Source organism: Miniopterus schreibersii, assembly GCF_964146895.1.
Source record: "Miniopterus schreibersii genome assembly, chromosome: 18".
Taxonomy (NCBI): domain Eukaryota; kingdom Metazoa; phylum Chordata; class Mammalia; order Chiroptera; family Miniopteridae; genus Miniopterus; species Miniopterus schreibersii.
In genome coordinates, this window is record NC_138121.1 from 159,082 (window position 1) to 180,028 (window position 20,947).

General features: G+C 56.0%; 2 protein-coding genes across 4 annotated transcripts; one reads left to right on the forward strand and one right to left on the reverse strand.

Annotated features, from left to right (window-relative positions):
- Positions 1-373: 373 nt before the first annotated feature.
- On the reverse strand, positions 374-7,227 carry RPS5 (ribosomal protein S5). 3 transcript variants are annotated; one of them, XM_081119913.1, is made up of 7 exons: positions 7,157-7,227; positions 6,135-6,273; positions 5,277-5,385; positions 1,676-1,885; positions 1,384-1,512; positions 568-666; positions 374-496 (listed from the first exon to the last, which is right to left on the reverse strand). In XM_081119913.1, the coding sequence occupies exons 3-7, from the start codon at positions 5,382-5,384 to the stop codon at positions 428-430; spliced, it is 615 nt and encodes a 204-aa protein (XP_080976039.1). In that variant the 5' UTR covers position 5,385; positions 6,135-6,273; positions 7,157-7,227; the 3' UTR covers positions 374-427. The 3 variants fall into 3 exon arrangements, with proteins under 3 accessions (XP_080976039.1, XP_080976038.1, XP_080976037.1); XM_081119912.1 differs by having other exon boundaries at positions 7,071-7,183; XM_081119911.1 differs by having other exon boundaries at positions 6,802-7,182.
- Positions 7,228-16,195: 8,968 nt separating this feature from the next.
- A1BG (alpha-1-B glycoprotein) lies at positions 16,196-20,060 on the forward strand. The gene is made up of 8 exons (XM_081119898.1): positions 16,196-16,320; positions 16,404-16,439; positions 16,624-16,905; positions 17,213-17,485; positions 17,748-18,044; positions 18,478-18,774; positions 19,309-19,578; positions 19,909-20,060. Exons 1-8 carry the CDS (start codon positions 16,287-16,289, stop codon positions 19,914-19,916), a joined length of 1,497 nt encoding a protein of 498 aa, XP_080976024.1. The 5' UTR covers positions 16,196-16,286; the 3' UTR covers positions 19,917-20,060.
- Positions 20,061-20,947: the final 887 nt, after the last annotated feature.

Genomic DNA, 20,947 nt, shown 5'->3' on the forward strand with positions numbered 1-20,947 from the left:
GCCAGCCAGCAGAAGAGCTGTTAGTGGTCATGGCCCAGACCACAGCTTGGCTTCCTCTCCCTGGGCTGCTTCCTGATAAAAGGCTTCTCAGGATGGTGGGCTGCCACCCAGACCTCATGGGCACCCACAAGACCCTCCCCAGGCCAGAGTGACATCTGTGAGGACAACCCCACCCCTTTCATTTCCAACCAGCTGGAACACCCCAGGTGCCTAGGCCTGTATCCTGGGGTGCCATGGTTCTGAGTCAGTGGTGCTTCCCTGGGGAATCCAGGTCCCCACAGGCCAAAAGACGTGCCAGGGATGTGATCAGTTTCTGGAGACTTGGGGCCATCCCGCCCCAGCTCCCAGGTACCCCCAAAGACAGACAGTGGCAGGCGGGCAGTGCTGCCCCAAGGGCAGACAGATTTATTGGAGCTGCAGCTAGTGATCAGCGGTTGGACTTAGCCACTCGCTCCAGCTCATCTTTCTTCTTGATAGCATAGGAGTTGGAGGAGCCCTGCAAAGAGGAACAGGGTTAGCTTTAGATGTGGGAGGACCCCTCTTGAGCCCCCCAGTGTCCTCACCCACCTTGGCTGCATTGATGAGTTCATCTGCCAGGCACTCAGCAATGGTCTTAATGTTCCGGAAGGCGGCCTCGCGGGCACCTGTGCACAGCAGCCAGATGGCCTAGGGAGCACAAGGGTCTGCTAAGCCTGGGGCAGAGGATGCCCCAAACCAGGCAGGGCCACGGTCCAACTGGGCCCCCAACAAATGCTGGCTAACACAACTGCTGCCCAGATGGCACGATGCCAGATCTGGGATCAGACTGCGGGTCACAGAAATAAGTGTAGACACAAAGGTTAAGGGTTAGGTCTCTGACTACAAGACACTGGAGACTCTCCATGACAGAGAAATACAATGTAATTGTGTGCTCTTGACCAGGACCCTTGACTGAAAATGGAAAGCTATAAAGGGTGTGCTGGGGACAGCTGCATAAATGAGACACTGAGGGAACACTAGATACTCGACTGCTGTTAAATTCCTCAGGGATAACAGTGGGAATAGAGTGTCCATGTTCTCAGAGACATCCACTGAAGTGTTGAAAGGGAAATGGTTAGAATGTCTCCAACTGATTCTCAAATAGTCCAAGAAACCCACAGTGTAAAAATATACACCAGAATCAAATGGCACCTAAGCCTAATATGGCGCAAAAGGTCCAGAGCTAGGACCTGCCCTGCATGGGGTAGGAATCCAGGAAGGCTTCCTGGAGGAAATGACACTCCAGGTAAAACATGCAGACTGGGATGAACCTTCCCACTTGCCAGCCTCTGCCCTGGGTAGGACTCCACCGAGGTCTGATTGCTGCACCTGACCAACCACAAGTACCAAAAGCCCCAGGCCCACCTGATTCACACGACGCAGAGGAGACACGTCCACAGCCTGTCGCCTCACTGTTCCAGCTCGCCCAATTCGAGTTGAGTCTTCCCGGGGGCCACTGTTGATGATGGCATTCACCAGGACCTGCAGGGGGTTCTGGGGGGGCGGGGGAGGGGCTAATGAGCCTGAGGTCCAGCCAGTAACCTTCTCTGGTCTCCTCACCCTTAATTCCTAGAGGACCCCAGCACGCATACCATGGGTGGCTGCTGGCCTTAAGATTTGCTAAAGGCAGGCTCTGCACACCTGACCTAAGGCCTACCTCACCAGTGAGCAGATGGATGATCTCAAAGGCATGCTTAACGATGCGCACAGTCATGAGCTTCTTGCCATTGTTGCGGCCGTGCATCATCATGGAGTTGGTGAGGCGCTCCACAATGGGGCACTGCGCCTTGCGGAAGCGCTTGGCTGCGTAGCGCCCTGCACTGTGGGGCAGGTACTTGGCATATTTCTCCTTCACCGCGATGTAATCCTGGGGCAGCAGGGAGAGGGGACCTTGGTCAGGAGCAGGATGGACAGAGGCACCAAGCACCCAGTCAGGAATCCCCACTCACCTATGGGGTCTGGTTGTGAGCCCCTGGCTGCCACAAAAACATAAAACGTAGACAAGTGACTTTATAATGGGAGGGGGAAGGGTGGAGAACTACAGAGAACATAACCAAACTACCCAGTTTTGTTTTCAAAAGTGTTCCTCAGCCCAGCCAGAGTGGCTCAGTTGGCTGAGCGAATTGCAAGGTCACTGGTTTGATTACCAGACAGGGCACATGCCCAGGTTGTGTCCTAGATCCCCATTAGGGGGCATGCAGGAAGCAGCCGATCAATGTTTCTCTTTCACATAGATGGATCTCTCCCTCCCTCTCTAGAAGTTCTGACAGCTGAAACCATTTTTTTAAAATTGATTTGAGAGAGAGAGAGAGAAAGAGAGAGAGAAAGATCAATTTGCTGTTCCACTTATTTATGCATTGATTGGTTGATTCTTTTATGTGCCCTGACTGGGGATCGAACCTATAACCCTGGCGTATGATGCTCTAACCAACTGAGCTGCCTGGCCAGGGCACCAAACCATTGTTTTAAAAGAACCACACAAAAATCATTCCTATACACACATACATTTCCCAGGAAAATGTCTAGAACACACCAAAATGATGGGGAGGGTGCTGGGATCAGGAACTATGTTGTGTATTTAGAGGACTCTCAATAGTCCTGAGACATGCCCAAGGCCATTCTATCACTCACATGAGGATATATACCAACAATGGTTTTCTAAAAATTCAAGCAGTGCCCTGGGTGGGTAATTCAGGTTAGTGTTGTCCCGATACACCAAGGTTGAGTGTTTTATCTCTGATCAGGGCACTTATATGAATCAACCAAGTGAAACAGCAAATAGATGTTTCTCTCTCTTTAAAGTCAGTAAGTAAAAAAATTTTTAAAGTATAATAAAATAAGCAGCGACAGGGAAAAGACACAGGGGATGCTGATACTGGCATGACAGTCTGGTGTGTACATTGGAGGGAACCACCTGCACAAGCAGGCAGATGACTCGGGTTCATCTAGGCTCCATGGTGCAGGAAAACCTGCCACAAGCTTTCCTATTAAGGGTTTGGTCAAACTGCCCTGGCCCAGGGAAGAGCCCTGTACAGCTTCCAATTCAGAGGGAGAACTCTAGACCCAAACTGACTTCTGCTTCCCTGGTCCTAGAAGAGCAACAGGGAAAAGTGAACACAGTTTTAACATTTATAAAGGGTTGTGTAAAAAAAACAAAACCACACACACAAACCAAACAAACCTATAAGCAAACACACATATGACACGGAGACAAAAAGATTTACTATGTGGCCCTTTAAGTTTGTAGACCTGCCAAATAACCCACGAAGGAAAACAATCTACAAGGAGAAATAGTAAGTATAATTCAACCTGAATTTTATTCATCTCTATACAAACGCAGCCACAAAGACTTTTTTGAGTCTGGAGCCTTAGACCACTTGGCCATCCTGACACTCTACAAAGTTTTTTTTTGTATGTTTGTTTGTTTGTCCTTTTTATAAAGAGCCCATGAAAGTGCTAATGAGGCCAAGTGTACAACTATATGGGGGTGAGATAAAGTGAGAGGACTCCTGTTTCCTGATTTCAAACCTAGTACAAAGCTGCAGCAATCAAGACAGCATGGCAGGCGTGAGGACAGACATATGGCTGAATGGAACAGAATCCAGAGAGCAGGAATAAGCATGTATGCTGAACTGATTTTCAAAAAGAGTGCCACCTGGCAAGCGTGGCTCAGCAGTTGAGCATCGACCTAGGATCCAGGAGATCACAGTTTAGATTTCTGGTCAGGGCACATGCCGGGGCTGCGGGCTTGATCCCCAGTAGCGGGTGTGCAGAAGGAAGCCAATCGATGACTCTCATTGATGTTTCTGTCTCTCTCCCTTTCCCTACCTCTCTCTGAAATCAATAAAGACATATTAAAAAAAAAAATGCCTTAGGCTCAGTGCTTAGAGCATCAACCCATGCACTGAAGGGTCTCATGCTCGATTCTGGCCAAGGGCACGTATCTCGGTTGCAGGGTTGGCCCCAGCCCTGCTCGGGGTGGATGCAGGAAGCAACCAATTGATGTGTCTCTCTCACACTGGTGTTTCTCTCTCTCTTACTCCCACTCTGAAAACCAATCGAGCCCTGCCGGGCATGGCTCAGCAGTTGAGCGTCGACCTAGGATCCAGGCAATCAGGGTTCAATTCACGGTCAGGGCACATGCCCAGGTTGTGGGCTCGATCAATGACTGTCTCATCATTGATGCTTCTATCTCTCTCTCTCCCTCTCTCCCTCTCCTTTCCTCTCTCTGAAGTCAATAAAGATATATTAAAAAAAAGAAAAACGAAAACAAATTGAAAAAATATCCTTGGGTGACGATTAAGGAAAAAAAAGAAAGGTGCCAAGGCCATTCAGTGGGGGAACTACTCTTCAACAAATGTTGCTCAGATAAGTGCAGATAATGTATAAAAGAGATTTAAATTACAAACATCCTATAGCCTAAATTTGTTAAATAAAAGACACAATACTGAAAACAAAAACTAGATGTTCCCGGCATAAGTGGATATCCACGTCCGAAAGAATGATGTTGGATCCTTGCACTTTATTATCATTATTTTTAAACGTATTTTTATTAATTTCAGAGAGAAAGGGAGGAGGAGAGATAGAAAGATCAATGTGAGAATCATTGATGGGCTGCCTCCTGCACGCCCCCTACTAGGGATCAAGCCTGCAACCCAGGCAGGTGCCCTGACCAGGAATCGATCTAGACCTCTTGGTGCCTGGGATGATGCTCAACCAGCTGAGCACCACCAGCTGGGCAGATCCTTACGTTTCAAAATGGTCACAACGGTGTATTTTGGGTTATGTATATTTTACTACAAAACACACTCACACAAATATCAAGCCATGGGATGTGATGCTCCTTCTGAGGAAGGAGCCATGTCATGACAAAACCTGCAGCACGCCCCCCTCGTGGCTCAGTTGGTTGAAGGATCGTCCCATACACCAAAATGTTTGCAAGTACATTCCCAGTCCTGGAATGTATGGGAGGCAACCAATCAACGTTTCTCTCTGTCGCTAAAGTCAATAAACATACCCTTGGGTGACAATTAAAAACCAACAGAACCCCTCCCCAAAATTGTAGCAACCTCTGTACAGGACACAAAGAAAAACCGACATGGTGGGTGTGGTTGTCCAGAGATACCCCTTTCAATTGTAATGCTGCAACATTTGACTTAGTAGGGCAGCTACAAGTTTCAAGTGACTCTCCTCAAAGAATCCACATGTGCCCCCACCCCCAGCTGGGGGGCACAACCTCCACTCCACATCCCTCTAACCTGCAAGGAAATGTCATTGATCTGCACATCATCGGTGCTCCACTTCCCGAAGAGCTTGATGTCAGGGGTCTCTGCTACTGCAGGTGCAGCCGTCTCCCACTCGTTCATCCTAGGGACAGAAATTGTCAGAGCCCAGGCACACCCACCACTGACTCTGAGACACCCACATCCTGTGAATTTGGAAGTAATGAGGAACCTACGCAGGCTGTGGAATTCCAGCTCCAACTTTCTGAGCCCTAGAGAAACCACTCTTGAGGTGTCAGCAAGAAGCAAGTGCCTGTCACCCAGGATCCCTGCGGTCAACAGCTGCTGCACGGACCACAGCTCGGCCGGTGATGCCAAATGCCCTGGCATCGCACGCGCTCGAGTTCAAACCCCAGCCACGTCTTTAACGAGCTCCGCGATCCTGGGAGAGGTAACAAACTGCTTTGGGCTCTGCTTCCTCATCAGATGAGCAAAATGGGAAAGTTATGCGCCGTCAAGGGCCACTGCACGAATTCTGCGCAGAACCACGCAAAACCTGCGGTTCGCGTCCAGCCCTACGGCACAAGGGGCGACTACTAAGGAGAAAACCGTATACAGACCAAAGGGTGCACGGAGAACTTCAGAGTCACGGGGACTTACTACCTCAACGTGCAGTTGCAGAAGCCCGTCCCCCAACCCGGAGCCCCGCCGCGGGCTAAGCTACGGGGGCGGCGGGGCTCCAGCCACTTCCCCGCGCCTCCTCCCGGTCCCTCCGCACGTTTTCCAGAAGGAGAGGTGAGGACCCACAAGGGTAGCCCCGGGGCTCAGGCCCGCCCTCGGCTCCCCTGAAGACTCTGGAACGTCCATCAGACCCCGACCCCGCGGTGGCCTCACCTGAGCGTGCAGCCGGGGAGTCTCTGTCGCTCGGCGTGGAACACGCGCTGCGCTGACACAGACAGGAAGAGGCCGCAGGCCGCGGGCCTACGCTTTTAACCGGGACGAAGACTTCCGGGTCAGCGAGGCGACCCGCGCGCTAAAGGAACAATGTACTTATGAACCAATCCGGAGCAAGAATATAAAGTCGTCCCCTGCGTCACACTGATACGTAAACCCTGGACGCATGCGCACTTGCAGAAGCGCCCTCTCCAGCCACCCTCGCGGCGGCCAGAGGCCCAGCACTTGCCCCGCCTGGGGGCTCCGGCGCAAGCGCAGAGTTCTCCGTGAGGCCAGAGCCGCCATGTCTAATGAGGGCAGAAGTGCCAATGGCGCTCGCCCGAGTGTTAGGCCGCTGGTTTCACGCCCCACCCGCCGCCGGGTTCGAGCGGGGCCACCGGGCTCGGCACCCTCTCCTCCCTCGCCCCGGTGATGTCCGCTTCACGGGCACGCGCGCTACCGGCTCGGGCGGCGAAGCGGATCCTGCGATCGCGGCCGCCCCCCGCCGGTCCCGGAACCGGGCCCGCGGACACCACTTGGGGGCCCCACCTTCCCCACACTCGCGAGCCAGGGGCTGCTGCGGGCCTGACCCCGGGGAGGGGACATTTTCCGGCTTAACAGCACCCACCACCGCAGCCCGGGCTCCCCGTCGTCTCCCCTCGCGCCCCGTCTTCGCGTGCGGGCGGAGGTCGGGTAGGGGCGCCGGTCCGGGGGTCCGGGATGAGCCCAGAAGGTGGCCTCGGGAACAGCCCGCCCGCTTTGGCCCATCTGGAGCCGGAGTTGCTGCTGAGGCCACCGGGCGGTGCGGGGGCCGGCCTCTGGGCAGCCTCACCCGTGACCCCGGAGGCCACCTGGAGAGCACGTGCCAGCCCTTCACCCCCCAGCGCACCCACGCACCCCGCCTGGTAGGCGCCCCCTAAGCCTAGACCCTGGAGCGGAGCCGGTTCGCGGACTCCACCCAGGCGGGCGTCTCGGGCAGAGACCTCTGCGGCAGCGCACCCGTGCTGCTGGCAGACGGCAGGGGGCATCTAGTGGAATCCGCCTCCCGGTGCCTAGCTTAGCACCCAGGGGGTGTGCCCTCCCTAGATCCAAGGGGAGTGCCTCCGTTTGCCCCCAGCGCCCCCACCTGCCCTCCCCGAGCATGCACACAGCAGTTGCTGCTCATCAGCTGCGTTCCGTGTTTACCGACTGTAAAGGCTCCCCCCGTCCCCGTCCCCACCCCAATTCAAGGAGCATCTCAGATGAGAGGGTCTGGGTACAGTGCACTGTGAGTAATAGCTCACGTCACTGCTCAGGACACAGGCCCTGGAGCTGGCCTGGGCAGGGGGTTAGGCCTCAGTCTCTGGCAGGAGGCACAGGAGCTGCACCCGGAGGCAAAACCTCTGCAGCCCAGGGCCCATATCCCTGCCCTCCTTTACCGCTGACCCATCCAGAGCAGCAGATTGGGCTCCTACTGGGGCCTCTGTGGGTGGAGAGGGGCTTACGTGGTTTTTTTCTGATCCTGGAGGGACTCTCTCTGACCCTTGGGGACCCTGTCTGGTCAAGGAGGATGCCCCTGGTGAGGGGCTGACTGCGGGAAAGCAGGGAGGCTGGGCTCGGGCAGTGGCACCATTCACCCTCACTCAGCAGGACCCAGAGGGCCCTCCCCCAACCCTGCCTCTTTCTCTTCAAAAGCAGACCTGGGCTCACCCCTCTGAACCTCAGTTTTCCCCTTCAGCATGGAAATGAGAACGGAATCAGACAAGGCCAATTTGAGGCTTGTGACGCGTCCACTGGTGGTCACTTGGTAATGGACAGTAGAATTCCAGAAATGTCTGTGGAACGGAGAACCCATTTTACGAATTGGCTAAAAGCAGGCACAATTTTCTGAGTGCCTGCTGGGCACCATCCAGCCCTGTGCCAAGACTGGTTACACAGATTGATTCATTTAGGTCTCACGCTAAGTCTGGAAAGGTGGGGAAATGGGGGTTTAGAGAGAGGAAGCCAGGCCTGGGGCCAAATTCTTAGCCTTTAGGTCTAAAGGAATCTGAAAAATTTAGTGCCCAGAGCCACTGCAGGGCTTTAAGGGCAGATCGGGGGCCCTGTGAACAGCTGGAGCTCATGACTCTCTCATGGTAGGTTTACCCATGTGATTCCCACTTTACAGATGGGGAACCTGAGGCCCAAGGGTAAAGCCACGCATCTCAGGCTGAACGACCCCATGCACCGGTCCTAGCTTCTGGCGGCTGCGTCACTCCTGTCTTGGCCTCTTCCTCCTCTCTGTGCCTCCCTCTTGTAAGGATACCTGTCATTAGACTTTGGGACCACCTGGGGAATTGGGGAGGATTTCATCTCAAGACCCTTACCTCCATCTGCAAATACCCTTTCCCCAAATAAAGTCACACTCAGGTCCTGGGGATTAGCGTGTGAGTACTTCTTGTGGAGGTGGGGGCACCATTCAGTTACTACAGCCTCCTTCAGGGGAACGTGCTCAGCGATGACTGACCTGAGGTCCAGGGCACCTGTCCACTGAGTCCATTGGCCATCCTGGGTTGGTGAGGCTGCCCCAGGCATTTTCTCCCATCCTGTGGGTCCTTGGCCTCTGGATCTTGGGACTCAGGAGTTCATGCTGAGCGCTGGCCTTGGGCCAGCTGTTGTGCAAACCATGACACGAGGCCAGCAGCCATGACCCCGAATTCCCTGGAAGCCCTGGGGCAGGATCCTGGCGGGTGCCCAGGTCCTATTGTCCTTCACACATAGAGCATAGTGAGGTGGTGTCCTGACGGGGATCTGGATCCCAGCTTGGGGGTTCCAGGATGCACTATTATAGATGCCCCGGTGCCTCCCAGGGGTGACACAGAAACAGGGGCAGCTGCACTCCTGCTGCTCAGCGCCCTCTGCATGAGGCGCCCGAGTTCACTCTAGGGTTACAGTTGTACAAGGAGGAAGGGGGTGACAGGGTCCCCTCATGAGTGGTCATGGCTGGGGGGCCCCATTCCCTGTGTGGGGGCCTCAGGTTCCAGCCTGGTCGTGTCCCTCGCCTCTGTGTGGATGGTGGCAGGGAGCCAGTGGGCAACCTGGGTGTGGAGGACAGGCCTCCTTGGTCACACAGACTGGCACAGTCTGGCCCTTGTCAGGCCACAGTGTCCCATCTGTACTTTGGTGTGAGCAGTGCCCCCGGGCGGGGATACCATAAGGCATCTTGCTGTGCCCCAGCACACTGCCTTATTCCCAGCAGGTGTGTACAGCTTCCTACAAAGAGTTTTCTTCTTGAGATGAGAGGGCTGAGAGACACCTGACGGAAGAAAAGTCCTGGGGAGGAATGCTGTCAACTCAGAGTTTAAGATATTTTATTCTTACCTAGCAATTTTGAAAACCTTGTTTTCTTATTACAAAAGTATTGTTAACACAGATACCTCCATGCTCTGCAGTGCTGTCCCTGTGGCCGGGGCTCAGATGACATCCCGGATGTTGAAGGACAGGCTTGCCCAGGCTGCCAAGGAAAACACTAGGGAAGGAACTCGGTGCTATGGGTGCATTCCTCCCACTTTTTTAAAGATACAATTTACATAACATGAATGTACCATTTTATTTTTTTATTTTTAAAAATATATCTTTATTGATTTCAGGGAGAAGAAGGGAGAGAGAGAGGGAAACATCAATGATGAGAGAGTCATTGATCAGCTGCCACCTGCACACCCCCTACCAGGGATCGAGCCCGAAACCGGAGCATGTGCCCTGACCGGGAATCAAATGGTAACCTCCTGGTTCATAGGTCGACGCTCAACCACTGAGCTACGCCAGTCGGGCTAAATAAACCATTTTAAAGTGTACAGTTCAGGTTGACTTTTAGTATATTTTAGTATTTTTTATTTAAACATATTTATTATGTGTGCAACTATCACCACTGTCCAATTCTAGGATGTTTCCAGCACCCCAAAATAAAACCACCCTCGTTACACAATTTCTCCCCATTCTTCCTCCCCTCGGCCCCTGGCTACCACTAATCCACTTGTCTCTATGGATTTGCCTTTTCTAGATTTTTCATGTAAAATTTTTCATTTTTGTGTCTGGCTTCTTTCACTGAGCATAATGTTTTCTGAGGCCCAACCATGTATCCGTGCTTCATTCCTTTTTATTGCTTAGTACTCCATCGTGTGCATAGACCACGTTTTGTTTATCCATCCATTCATGGATATGTGGGTTGTTTACCTTATGGAAAATGCTGCTGTGAACATTTGCGTGCAAGTTTTTGCTCGAATGCCTGTGTTCACCTCTCGGGTGGGAGTGGCATCGCCGCGTCATGGTCCACATTCTAAAGACAGCACCTCCCTGACCTCCCCCAGGCGGGACCCACGAAGACCCATCTGGAGTCACGGGCCCTGAGCCTGGACCATCAGCCCTGGGCATGGTTTGCCTTGCAGGTTAGATTCATATCCATCTAAGGTTGGCATGGTCAGTGCTGGTGGGCAGGTGGGGCCCACAGCCGCTTGCTCCCCAGTCTGCCCTTGTCCGACTCCTGTTCTCGGGAAGCTGCACGACCAGCATCTCAGAGGTGGACAGGCAGGAACACAGTGACAGGCTAGGAGAGCAGCCAGCCCACTTCCCACCTGGGAAGAATGTCCTCGGACTCAAATCCACAACGTTCGAGAAAGAGCTTCTCTCTCCTATCCCACAGCCTCCCTCTGTATGGGCCCTGTGGGCAGTCTGGCACTGGGCTGTGACACACCAGTTTTCAGTGTCACCCAGATGTCCCCAGGCTGGCATGCGGGGCTCCGAGCATCCCCTTCCTTGGGTCTCGTGCTCCAGCTGGCTAACTTGTCAGGTGGAGAGACCAAGGCACAAAGTGGCCATAGCCACAGGAATAAACCCTGAGCCAGCAAGGATCCATGCCCTCGGGGGCCTGGACATGGCTCCATGAAGTCTCTGTCACCCAGGCCCTGAGTGGCTCTGAGGGGGGCATGGCCTCGCCTGCCTGGGTTGAAGGCCAGCGTCCCAGAGGCCTGGAGGGGACAGAAGGGTTATGCAATTATGTGTGACTGGAGTGAGGGCAGTTTGAGAAACCTCAGGCCACGCCCACCTCCCCCACACAAGAGCGGCCTCCTGAGAGCGGGGCAGTGACAGCCGAGCTGCTCCAGTGGCCAGTTACCATCCGTGGGATGTGTCCAACTCTGCATTTCCCCCTTTAACGGATCCACTTTGTCCCAGTTCCGCTCAAACACTTGCCCCCGAGCGTTGACCACAGGTGTGTTTCTGCCATTGTGACTGAGACGTCCAATGGCAAAGTAACCCCCTCCCCAGATGGTTGGCAGCAGCGTCCCGAGAAGACCCTCGCGCAGTTGCTCTGAAGGGTCCTTGTGGAAAACGTGTAGAGAGTCTTGGTTAAATGCTTCTGATTTCTTTTAGTTCCTGGTCAAGTTATTTCAGGCCACTGGGTGACTCTGGGCGACTGCAAGTTAGAAATTCGCTAAACTGAGGGAAAAGCAACAATGGGTGAAGAAGCATTGGAACAAGCAATTTCACGAAATACGCTCAGGTTTCTGGAGCATTTGATAAAGGGATGTGTGCCTTTCACAGAAAAGGGAACACGGAGCGAGAAGAACCTGAGCCCTGGTGCTCAGTGAGGGGGGCACAGCCCATGGACTGAGGTTCAGCCCCTGCTTGGCTGTCCTTTGGCCTGGCCACCAGTCTTTGCTGGGTGCTTCAGGCCTTGGCGCTCAGTGGTCCCTGCTGCAAGGAATGTCTGAGGCCTCCCCAGCCCCACCTGGAACATGCAGCTTTCTTCTGGGCCCTGGCTCAGAGCAGGGGTGCTCAGTAAATGTGGAAAGGAAACCAGACATTGCTGGGAGTCTCCCCGCTCCCTGGCTCTCTCAGCAGGAGCCAAAGCATGACTGGTCTCCAGAAGAGCTCTGAGCTCTGCCGCCGCCCCTCTGCCCCTTGCCTCCCCCATCCCTGCCACACCGGCTGCCTCATTGCTCATCCTGCCTCATGGCCTTTGCACTGGCTGTTCCCTCCGTCCAGAATCTCCTCGCCTTGTTCCACTCTCTGCTCCCCATGTCCTTGGGATTTATGTTCCTCCCAGTGACCACCGTCTGCCTTCTCTGTCTCCCCGACCAGCCTGGGCTCCATGTGGTCAGGACCTGGGTGGACCCTGTCCCACTGTTGTCTTTGTGTCAGGCACACAGGAGGTGCTCAGTAAATGCCTGTGGAATGAATGGGTGACGTGGAAGGCAGGTCAGGTGGGAGGTGAGAGCTGGGAGGCTCCCCTGGGCCCTCAACCTGGCTGCAGAGCTGGAGCCTGGACACCCAGAGTGGGGACCACACCTTCAGGGATGGGATGGAAGAACCTCCTCAGAGTCCCGAGTGAGGAGAGCATGTTTTCACCCCTCCCATTCTACGCCCTCAGGCTGTGCTGTAGGGAGACAGGGAGGCCATGGGGAGAGGGGGAGGCCTGGACTCTCCACAGGGGCTACAGCCGCACAACTGACCAGGGCAGTTCAGACAAACGTCCACAACCTAGAGATCTGCTCCAGGGCAGGGGCTAGAAGCACAAATTCATGTACAAACCCCCGGTGGGTCTCACAGTTGCAGAATTAACCAGCGGTGGAGAAGGAACTACAGCTCCGGGAAGAGCCACGCTTTGCCTCCATGAAGCAGTGCGATGCCAACTATAGGAAATTCAGACGCAGGTGAATCCCACCTGCCTGGCTGTCACAAGTGCGCTGGGGTATGAGGAGGGGACAGCTGGGCTTCTCGGTGGCCCGGTGGCATCGGCCACCCTGTGGCCCGCGGGGCTCAGTGTCCCCTCGTAGAAAAGGACCCCAGCACTGCTGGGCTGTTGGGCGGAGGAGATGAGGGACCAGGCAGAGAGGAAGGCACTCACCTGACCTGATTTTCTTCACACCTAACACGGGAGCGATGGTGACACCACCTGTGCCTCGGCCGGTGCATGAGGAACATGCAAACACCACAGGAGTAGGTGCCTTGTGATTTGTTCTGTTAACCTTCACCCAAGGACGTGCTTAGAGAGGGAGGGAGGGGGGGAGAGAGATCGATCCGTCGCCGGGGTCTATGCTCCAACCAACTGCGCCACTCTGGCGAGGGCGGTTCCTTATTTTTGTTTATTTTATTTCTTATTATGTTAATCATTATTATTCATAAGCATAATGGTTATTAATTTTAATTTTCACTTGTTATTTAATAGATTCATCATTGTCACTTATTTTTAAAATTTAGCATTTTATTATTTATATTAATTTGTTGTCATTTATTGCATTATTTATTTATAATATTTAGTGTTATTATTTCTAGTATTAGTACTGTTAGGCCGGCCGAGGAGGAACCCACGGGGCCAGGTAGAAGGTGAAGGCAGTTTTAGTAGGGCATCTGAATCCGGACGGGCTGAGCTCCAAGTGGCATCAGCTGGGGAGGAAGTCTCCTCGCAGGGCGTGGGGGGGGCTGTTTGGCCCGCGTGAGGTTTTTCTGAGAGGGAGAGTTACCAAGCATAAGGAACAGGTGGTTGTTTGAGTTCATCTAAAAGTTACTTTCTCATGCAGGGGAGGGGTGAGCCCTCAGGAACTAAGCTTTGTCCAAACCTAACACCCCATTCTTTTGTTTTAGGGAGTGGGGGGCGGAGGTCGTTTCTTCCGTGACTGCTTCCAGGCTGGAAGGGGGCATGGAGTTCAGAGGGAGATGGGCTTGGGTAGTAGTGACCTGCTGTGGGTATGAACCCCTTGAAGTCTGGACAAGGGACTGATATTGTGCAGAGGTTTGTAGTAGCATCATTTCTCCAATAGACTGGTTTGCGAAGGCTCATAGGTGATCCTGGAGAAACGAGGAGACTTGGCACAGAATACAGGGGCAAACAGTAAAGAAATTAGTGGAATGATTATGGGAGTTGGGAGAGGGAGGAGAGCAAAAGTAGCCAGGATCAGGCATTCCGGGACAGGAGTTGTAAAAGAGGTTTGTAGCCTGTGTGTGTGTAGAGAATTATGAACAGTTTTTAAGATTTGGAGGGCCTGATCCTGGGAAGGATATATTTTCCTTGAAGTTTTAGCCAAGGTTGTTCTTGGACAGCCCCTTGAGCAAGGAGGGACTCCTGCTCCTGGGGGTTGTATTGCGGAGTGAGCTGGGGGATGGCTAAGGGCTGAGTCCTTCGGGGCTCCTTTAGTGCCACTCCCTGTTTTATGGCCTGCCCTGTTGTCCAGTATTATGGGGCTGTTTCCAATCTGATGCCCTTTACAGTGTATAATAGCCACTGGGACCCATTATCTAATTTGTATTGAGGCCAAGCAGTGTTGCAATAGAATATAAGGTGCTTGGGCCTGATACCGCCTGTGAGGAGGCCAAATTGCTCGAAGTTTTTAAGGAGGCAGTTGAGAGGGGTGGTCTTTGGGGGTGCCCATGATGAGAGTAATGAGTGTGGTGAGGGGGAATTGAGAGGGTGACTGGCTAATCCCCCACTAGGGGTGGCCTTTTAGGGCAAGCGTCCCTGCCAATAAACAAATCACCCCGAGAGAAGAGAGGGTTCCTCTAGAATGGGCATCCCCAATCCTTGAGGACTCTGGCCTGGCGCTAGGACTTTCGAGAGTGAGGAGAAGAGAGTCAATAGACCCGAGAGGTGGAGGAGGGTCATTCACCAGAAAATGATCTGCTGGTGTGGAGTGTGCAAGTCAGTAATGGAAAGAGAAAGCCCTGATCCGGTGTCCTCCTCGGCTGGCTCAGGAGGGTTGGAGAAGGGGGTTTGCACTGCCCGGGCTTGGGTCCCAAACAGGAGTTGGAGGTAAGCCCAGGACGAGCACCCGCTGCCTACTGCTGTTGCTCTCTGAGCTGCAAGTTTGGGATGGCCCACACCCTGGACAGTGGCTACCCATCCTCACCGAACTCTCCCGGGTTTTGGCACCAAATGTTAGGCCGGCCAAGGAGGAACACTCGGGGCCAGATAGAAGGTAAAGGCAGTTTTATTAGGGCATCTGAATACAGACGGGCTGAGCTCCAAGTGGCACTAGCCCCAAGTGGCTGGGGTGGAAGTCTCCTTGTAGGGTGTGGGGGGGAACTTTTTGGGCCGCGGGAGGTTTTTCTGAGGGAGTGGAGAGTCACCAAGCATAATGAACAGGTGGTTGTTTGAGTTCATCTAAGTTGCTTTCTCATGCAGGGGAGCGGTGAGCCCTCAGGAACATTAAGTTTTGTCCAAACCTAACAAGTACTCTGATTCCTTATTAGTAAAATTAGTAATTTTAATTATTCCATTCTATTATTTAATTTTTCATTTTACTTACTTAAATTTATATTAAATTTAATCTGGCCCTGGACCAGATCTCAGGTTTGTCTGAGCTGCCCTGGTCACTGGTGCAGCTGTAACCCCTGTGGAGAGGCCAGGTCTCCCTGTCTCCCTACAGCACAGCCTGACGGCATAGAATGGGAGGGGTGAAAACATGCTCTCCTCACTCGGGACCTCTGAGGAAGTACGTCTACCCTGATATTATTTATTACATTATTTGTGGGTTTTTTGTTTGTTTTGTTTTTTAAATATATCTTTATTGATTTCAGAGAGAGGAAGGGAGAGAGAGAGAGAGAGAGAAACATCAATGATGAGTCATTGATCTGCTGCTTCCTGCACGCCCCCCACGGGGGATCAGCCCACAACCCAGGCATGTGCCCTGACTGGCAATCGAACCCTGAACGCCTGGATCCTAGGTCGATGCTCAACCGCTGAGCCACGCCTGGCCGGGCACATTCTTTGTTTTAATATTTCCTTTTTTCAATTGCCTTTATTATTTTTAATTTAAATCATTTTATTGCTCATTGATTTTATTTCTTACTGTTTCCTATTCTTATATTAATTTTTACAATCCTTGTTTTTATTCTTTATTTTTAATTTAGTTCTTTATGCATGCTTATTGGTTATCGTTATTGCTGAGGTTCCTGGAGCTGCAGGGGTTCACCCTTATCAGCACTCTCTGCTGGCACACGTGCGCATGCGCGCACACACACACACACACACACACACACACACACACCTGGCCTTCCCACAAAGACAAACAGCAATAAGAGGTCAGTGTCCTGTTCCACCGGCTGCCACCCTCACTCAGGTCTTATTAGCTCACTCACCCAGCTGGAGTGAGGCTTACCACCATGTCCAAGCTGGTGGCCTTCCTGCTGCTCTGGGGTGAGGCATCCCAGGCCTGGGTCCCCTGGGGTGGGAGGGTGGGAAGGGGCAGGAATGGGGGCCTCACAAGCATGTCTACGCAGGTGTCTCCCTGAGCCCAGCTGCAGAAGCGGCCACATGTGAGTCAGGGCCGGGCCTGGGATGGTGGGTCAGGGCTGGTCTAGTGGCAGTGGGCCCTGAAGACGGTGGGTGCACGTGGTACTTGGGGATGCAGGGTGCTCACACACGTGCTCTGGTGGTGGTGGGTGCACCCAGGGGGTGCCCACGTCCTGGTGCCTGGCTCTGACCCTCGTTCCCACGCAGTTTTCGAGACCCAGCCGGACCTGTGGGCAGAGGCCGAATCACTGCTGAAACCCTGGGCGGACCTGACATTGATCTGCCAGGCCAAGCTGCATACCACGGATTTCGAGCTGTTTAAGGATGGGGTGCTCCAGAAACATATGCACCTTGATGAAGCTGCCATGGAGCAACGCTTCCCACTAGGAGCCGTGACGGGCGACACCCGGGGCCTCTACCGCTGCCGCTATGCCTTTGGAGGTGGTAGCTGGACCGAGCTGAGTGACCTGCTGGAGGTGACTGGGACGGGTGAGTAGCCCTCCCCCCCCCCTGAAGGCTAGGGGACTCTGGGGAAGTCACCTGACATTTCTGAGCCTCTATTTCCCCACCTGTAAAATGAAGGTGATTTTTTAACTGACCCCAGATGGCTGTGAGGAATAAATGATTGAATTCCCAGAAGGTGCTTAGGGCAGGCCTGGCACACAGTAGGGCCATTCGCACACCTTCCTCTTGTTTTATGCCCCTGTCCGCCTCCCTGGCTCCCTCACGTTTTCATGAGAGTGTTGGTCCAGGTCCCCTAAGTCACGCGGAACCATGAACCCTGCCCCACCCGCAGAGCCCCTGCCCCCGCCCCTGCTCAAAAGCCAGCCCGTGTCCTGGATCACGCCGGGCCTGAGCACGACCCTGCAGTGCCGAGGGGGACTTCAGGGTGTGACCTTCCTGCTGACTCGGAAAGGCGATGGCGGGTTTCTGGAGGTGGACGGGGCCACTGGGGCCGTGGAGGCCACCTTCCCAGTCCACCAGGCTGGCAACTACAGCTGCAGCTACCGGACCCACGCAGCAGGCACCCCGTCCCAGCCCAGTGCCACCGTGACCATCGAGGAGAAGGGTGAGTGTCTGGGCCATACGGAGGGCCTCCTGGGGCAGAGGGGCCTTCACCTTGACCCCCGACCCCGAGTGCCCCCGACCCCGAGTGCCCCCGACCCCGAGTGCCCCCGCCCGGGCTGGGTCTGGGAAACGGCTGCGTGGCCCGCGGCGGGCCCCGCGGAGGCTGCTACGCCCACGCTGCTGTGCGGCCGGAGCGCAGCGGTCGGAGGCGGGGCCTCCTCGGGCCAAAGGCCTCGGCCGCCCCAGCTGCCCGCCCCCCGCAGCCGCGCCGCCGCCGCCCACGCTGAGCGTCCGGGGCGAGTCCGCCGACGTCCTGCGCCCCGGCGGGAAGGTCTCCCTGGGCTGCGTGGCGCCCCTGGAGGGCGTGGAGTTCCAGCTGCGCAGGGGAGACCAGGAGCTGAAGGTCAGCAGGTGGAGCACCACGCCCGGCCGCGTCTACTTCGACCTGGAATGGCCGGCCCCGGGGGGAGGCGGCCGCTTCACCTGCCGCTACCACCTGCGCGGCGCGCACATGCCCTGGTCCGCGGACAGCGCGCCCGTGGAGCTGCTGCTGAGCGATGGTGAGCCGCGCGCTGCGCCCTCGGAGCGCGGGGGGACGCAGGGAAGGTCCCCGGGACTGCAGGGCTCCGGCCAGGCCAGCCCCGACCAATGTGCGGGCCCAGTTTCCCAGCTGAGCGGGAGGCGACGAGCTCGGCCACCTCGTGGCCCCACGAGCACTTGGGCCGACGCTCAAGTGTGGCACAGGCCAAGCAGACGCCACGTGCCCGGGGACCCCAGCCTGTAGGGGGCTCGGGCTGGGGCTGCAGGACCTGCCCAGGACGCGCACAGGGAGCGTCAGCTCGGGGACGATCCCCCGGAGCGGGTGACGCCCCCCCTTCCTACCGACAAACTAAGGAAGAGCGCAGACCCCGGGGCGCCGGGAGCCGGGAGGGGTGTCGGGCAGGGCGGCCCAGGCCTCCATCGGCGGCGCCCCCGCCCCGCGTGTCCCCGCAGAGACGCTGCCCGAGCCCGAGCTCTCGGCGGAGCCCGCGACCCTGCGCCCCGCGCCCGGCGCCCTGGTGCAGCTGCGGTGCCGCGCGCCGCGGCCGGGCCTGCGCTTCGCCCTGGAGCGCGAGGACCGCGGGGGGCGCCGGGTGGTCGGCCTGCAGAGCCCCGCGGGCGCCGAGGCCCGGTTCGAGCTGCGCGACGTGACGCCGCTGGACTCGGCCAACTACAGCTGCGTCTACGCGGACACGGCGCCGCCCTTCGCGGGCTCCGCGCCCAGCGCGCGCCTGGAGCTGCAGGTGGACGGTGAGCGGACGGAGCCCGCTTCCCCGCGGCCCGGGACGCGAGCGGCCGGCCGCGGGAATCCCTGGAGGCTTCGCGCCCGCCCGTGCCTCAGTTTCCCTGTCGTCCCGCCAGCCTCGTCCGCCCAGGCCCCTTTCCTGGGCAGCGCGGGGTCTCCGCGTCCCTCCCATTTCCTCGCCGCGGTCGCCAGGGGCGGAGGCCTGCGGCGCACAGGGCCCGCGCTCGGCTCCGCAGGGACCACCGCTTCCCTTGGGCGCGCCTCCCTGCCCCTCACCCGGGCCTGAGCGCCCCAAGCGGGGACCCCGAAAGCCTCAGGCCAGGGCCCGAGAACGGGGTGACGAGGGGACACAGACGGCTGAGCAGCAGGCACAGGGCAGTGTTTGCGGTGTTTGGGCAGCTGCCCGCTCGGGGCCCAGAGAGCGGAGTCGGGCCGAGCCCGGCTTCAGGGCTTCAGTGCCGGACGGACGAGGCCGCGAGGGGTGGGCGCAGCCCCGCGGGAGGGGAGCGACTGACTCCCGCGCCCTCTGCCCCACCCAGGGCCCCTCCCCAGGCCGAAGCTCCGGCCCCTGTGGAGCGGGGCGGTGCGTCCCGGCCACGACGCGGCCCTGCGCTGCGAGAGCCCGGTGCCCTACGAGACCCTGGAGCTCCTGCGGGGAGGGGAAGTGGTGGCTTCAACGTACGAGCCCTCGCAGGACCTCGTGCTGACCTACGTCGGGCCCCAACACGCCGGCAAATACAGCTGCCGCTACCGCTCCCGGGGGCCCCTAGTGTCTGAGCTCAGCGACCCGGTGGACCTCCAGGTGGCAGGTGAGGGTCCCCTGGGTCCTGAGGGCTAGGTCCCGTCCCTGGTCCCCCGCCCTTGCCCAGACGGTGTCCTCCACCGGGAGTGCCCTTCCCTGGCCTGTTCCCGGACACTGGTTAGTGTGCTTAGTCTCTGCTGGGGTTGGTGGGGAATTGCGGGCAGGGAAAGGACATGTGCAAAGGCCCTGGGGCAGAAAGTGGTTTGGTCCGCTGGAGCACCAGGAGGGAGGCCTGGGTATGGGGGCGTCCTGGCTGCCGGGCCTCAGTGAGGTCTGCCCTGACTGCTCGCAGGGTGCCTTCCTCCCCTGACATTTCTCTTTTGTCACTTTTATCTAGATCATTGATCCAGCTGCAGACTCTGGCTGCTGAGGACATCCAGGTTCAGTCTAATCCTGCTGCAGCTGGAGGCTAGACTCCCGGAGGGAGGCAGGAGGGCTCTCCCTAATCCCTCCTGGAAACTAATAAATGTGATGACAGACTTTAAAACATGTTTGTTGCCATTGTCAGCCCTGCTGCAGGGGCTGGATGCCCAGGGTTGAGGGAAGGGGGCTGGTATCCTGTGCGCTAAAGGTTGGGTCTTCAGGGTAGAGGAGCCAAGAGTTGGTTCCAAGGCCCACTTTTTTTCAAGACCCTCTTCTTCCATCAAGATGCCTCCCCCCCCTCTCCAGGCTGCTGGGCCCCAGCCAGGGTGGGTAGTAGGTAACTTGAGGCCCCAGACACAACCAACCTCGCCAGCCTTGACCAAATCAGTCTCCACAGGGAGAGTCATTTCAGAGGCTGCACTCCGCAGTTCTGTCCTCTGGTCTGAGTGGCCACCAGGTGGTGGTGCTGGGCTGTGTCCCTGGCCAAAGGCCAGGTGTCCCACGTGGAAGCTGGGGTGGGGGGGACTCCTCTCAGTTCTCATTCCTGGCATCTGAGCCCACTTGCCTCACCTGACACCCTCCTGATGAGCCCTTGCCAGGCCCCTGCCTGGATTTTGGCCCTCCAGGTGCTGCCATACAGTGGCATATATTCATATTATCAACTAATACTTGATAAACTGTCTTCACGGAATTTGCCTATTCCACCTGTGGTCCGATTCACACATTCCTGTATTCTGAATGCCCGAAGGGTCTGTAGTGACATGCCTGGCGTCGTCTCCTCCACCCTGCCCCAGCCTCTGCTAGTCTAGCTGGAGGCTTATTAATTTTACTAATCTTTTCAAAAAAACTACCTTGGGCCCGGCCAGAGTGGCTCAGTGGTCACGAATGTTCTCCAACCCCTTGTCCCTGCCTCTGTAACATGGGGATGATTGTCCTGTCCTCAGTGTTGCATGAGGATTGAGGTGATGTATATAAATTACTTGACAGTCTAGCACCCGTAGGCTCCTAATAAA

Excerpts from the sequence above, each read along its gene's own strand:
- RPS5 (XM_081119913.1), bottom strand. The coding sequence starts at position 5,384 with ATGAACGAGTGGGAGACGGCTGCACCTGCAGTAGCAGAGACCCCTGAC. Across the intron at positions 1,886-5,276 it reads TCAATGACATTTCCTTGCAG|GATTACATCGCGGTGAAGGA; the intron begins GTTAGAGGGATG and ends CTGCTGCCCCAG. Across the intron at positions 497-567 it reads AACTCATCAATGCAGCCAAG|GGCTCCTCCAACTCCTATGC; the intron begins GTGGGTGAGGAC and ends TCCTCTTTGCAG.
- A1BG (XM_081119898.1), top strand. The coding sequence starts at position 16,287 with ATGTCCAAGCTGGTGGCCTTCCTGCTGCTCTGGG. Across the intron at positions 16,440-16,623 it reads AGCTGCAGAAGCGGCCACAT|TTTTCGAGACCCAGCCGGAC; the intron begins GTGAGTCAGGGC and ends GTTCCCACGCAG. Across the intron at positions 17,486-17,747 it reads CGTGACCATCGAGGAGAAGG|CCGCGCCGCCGCCGCCCACG; the intron begins GTGAGTGTCTGG and ends CGCCCCCCGCAG.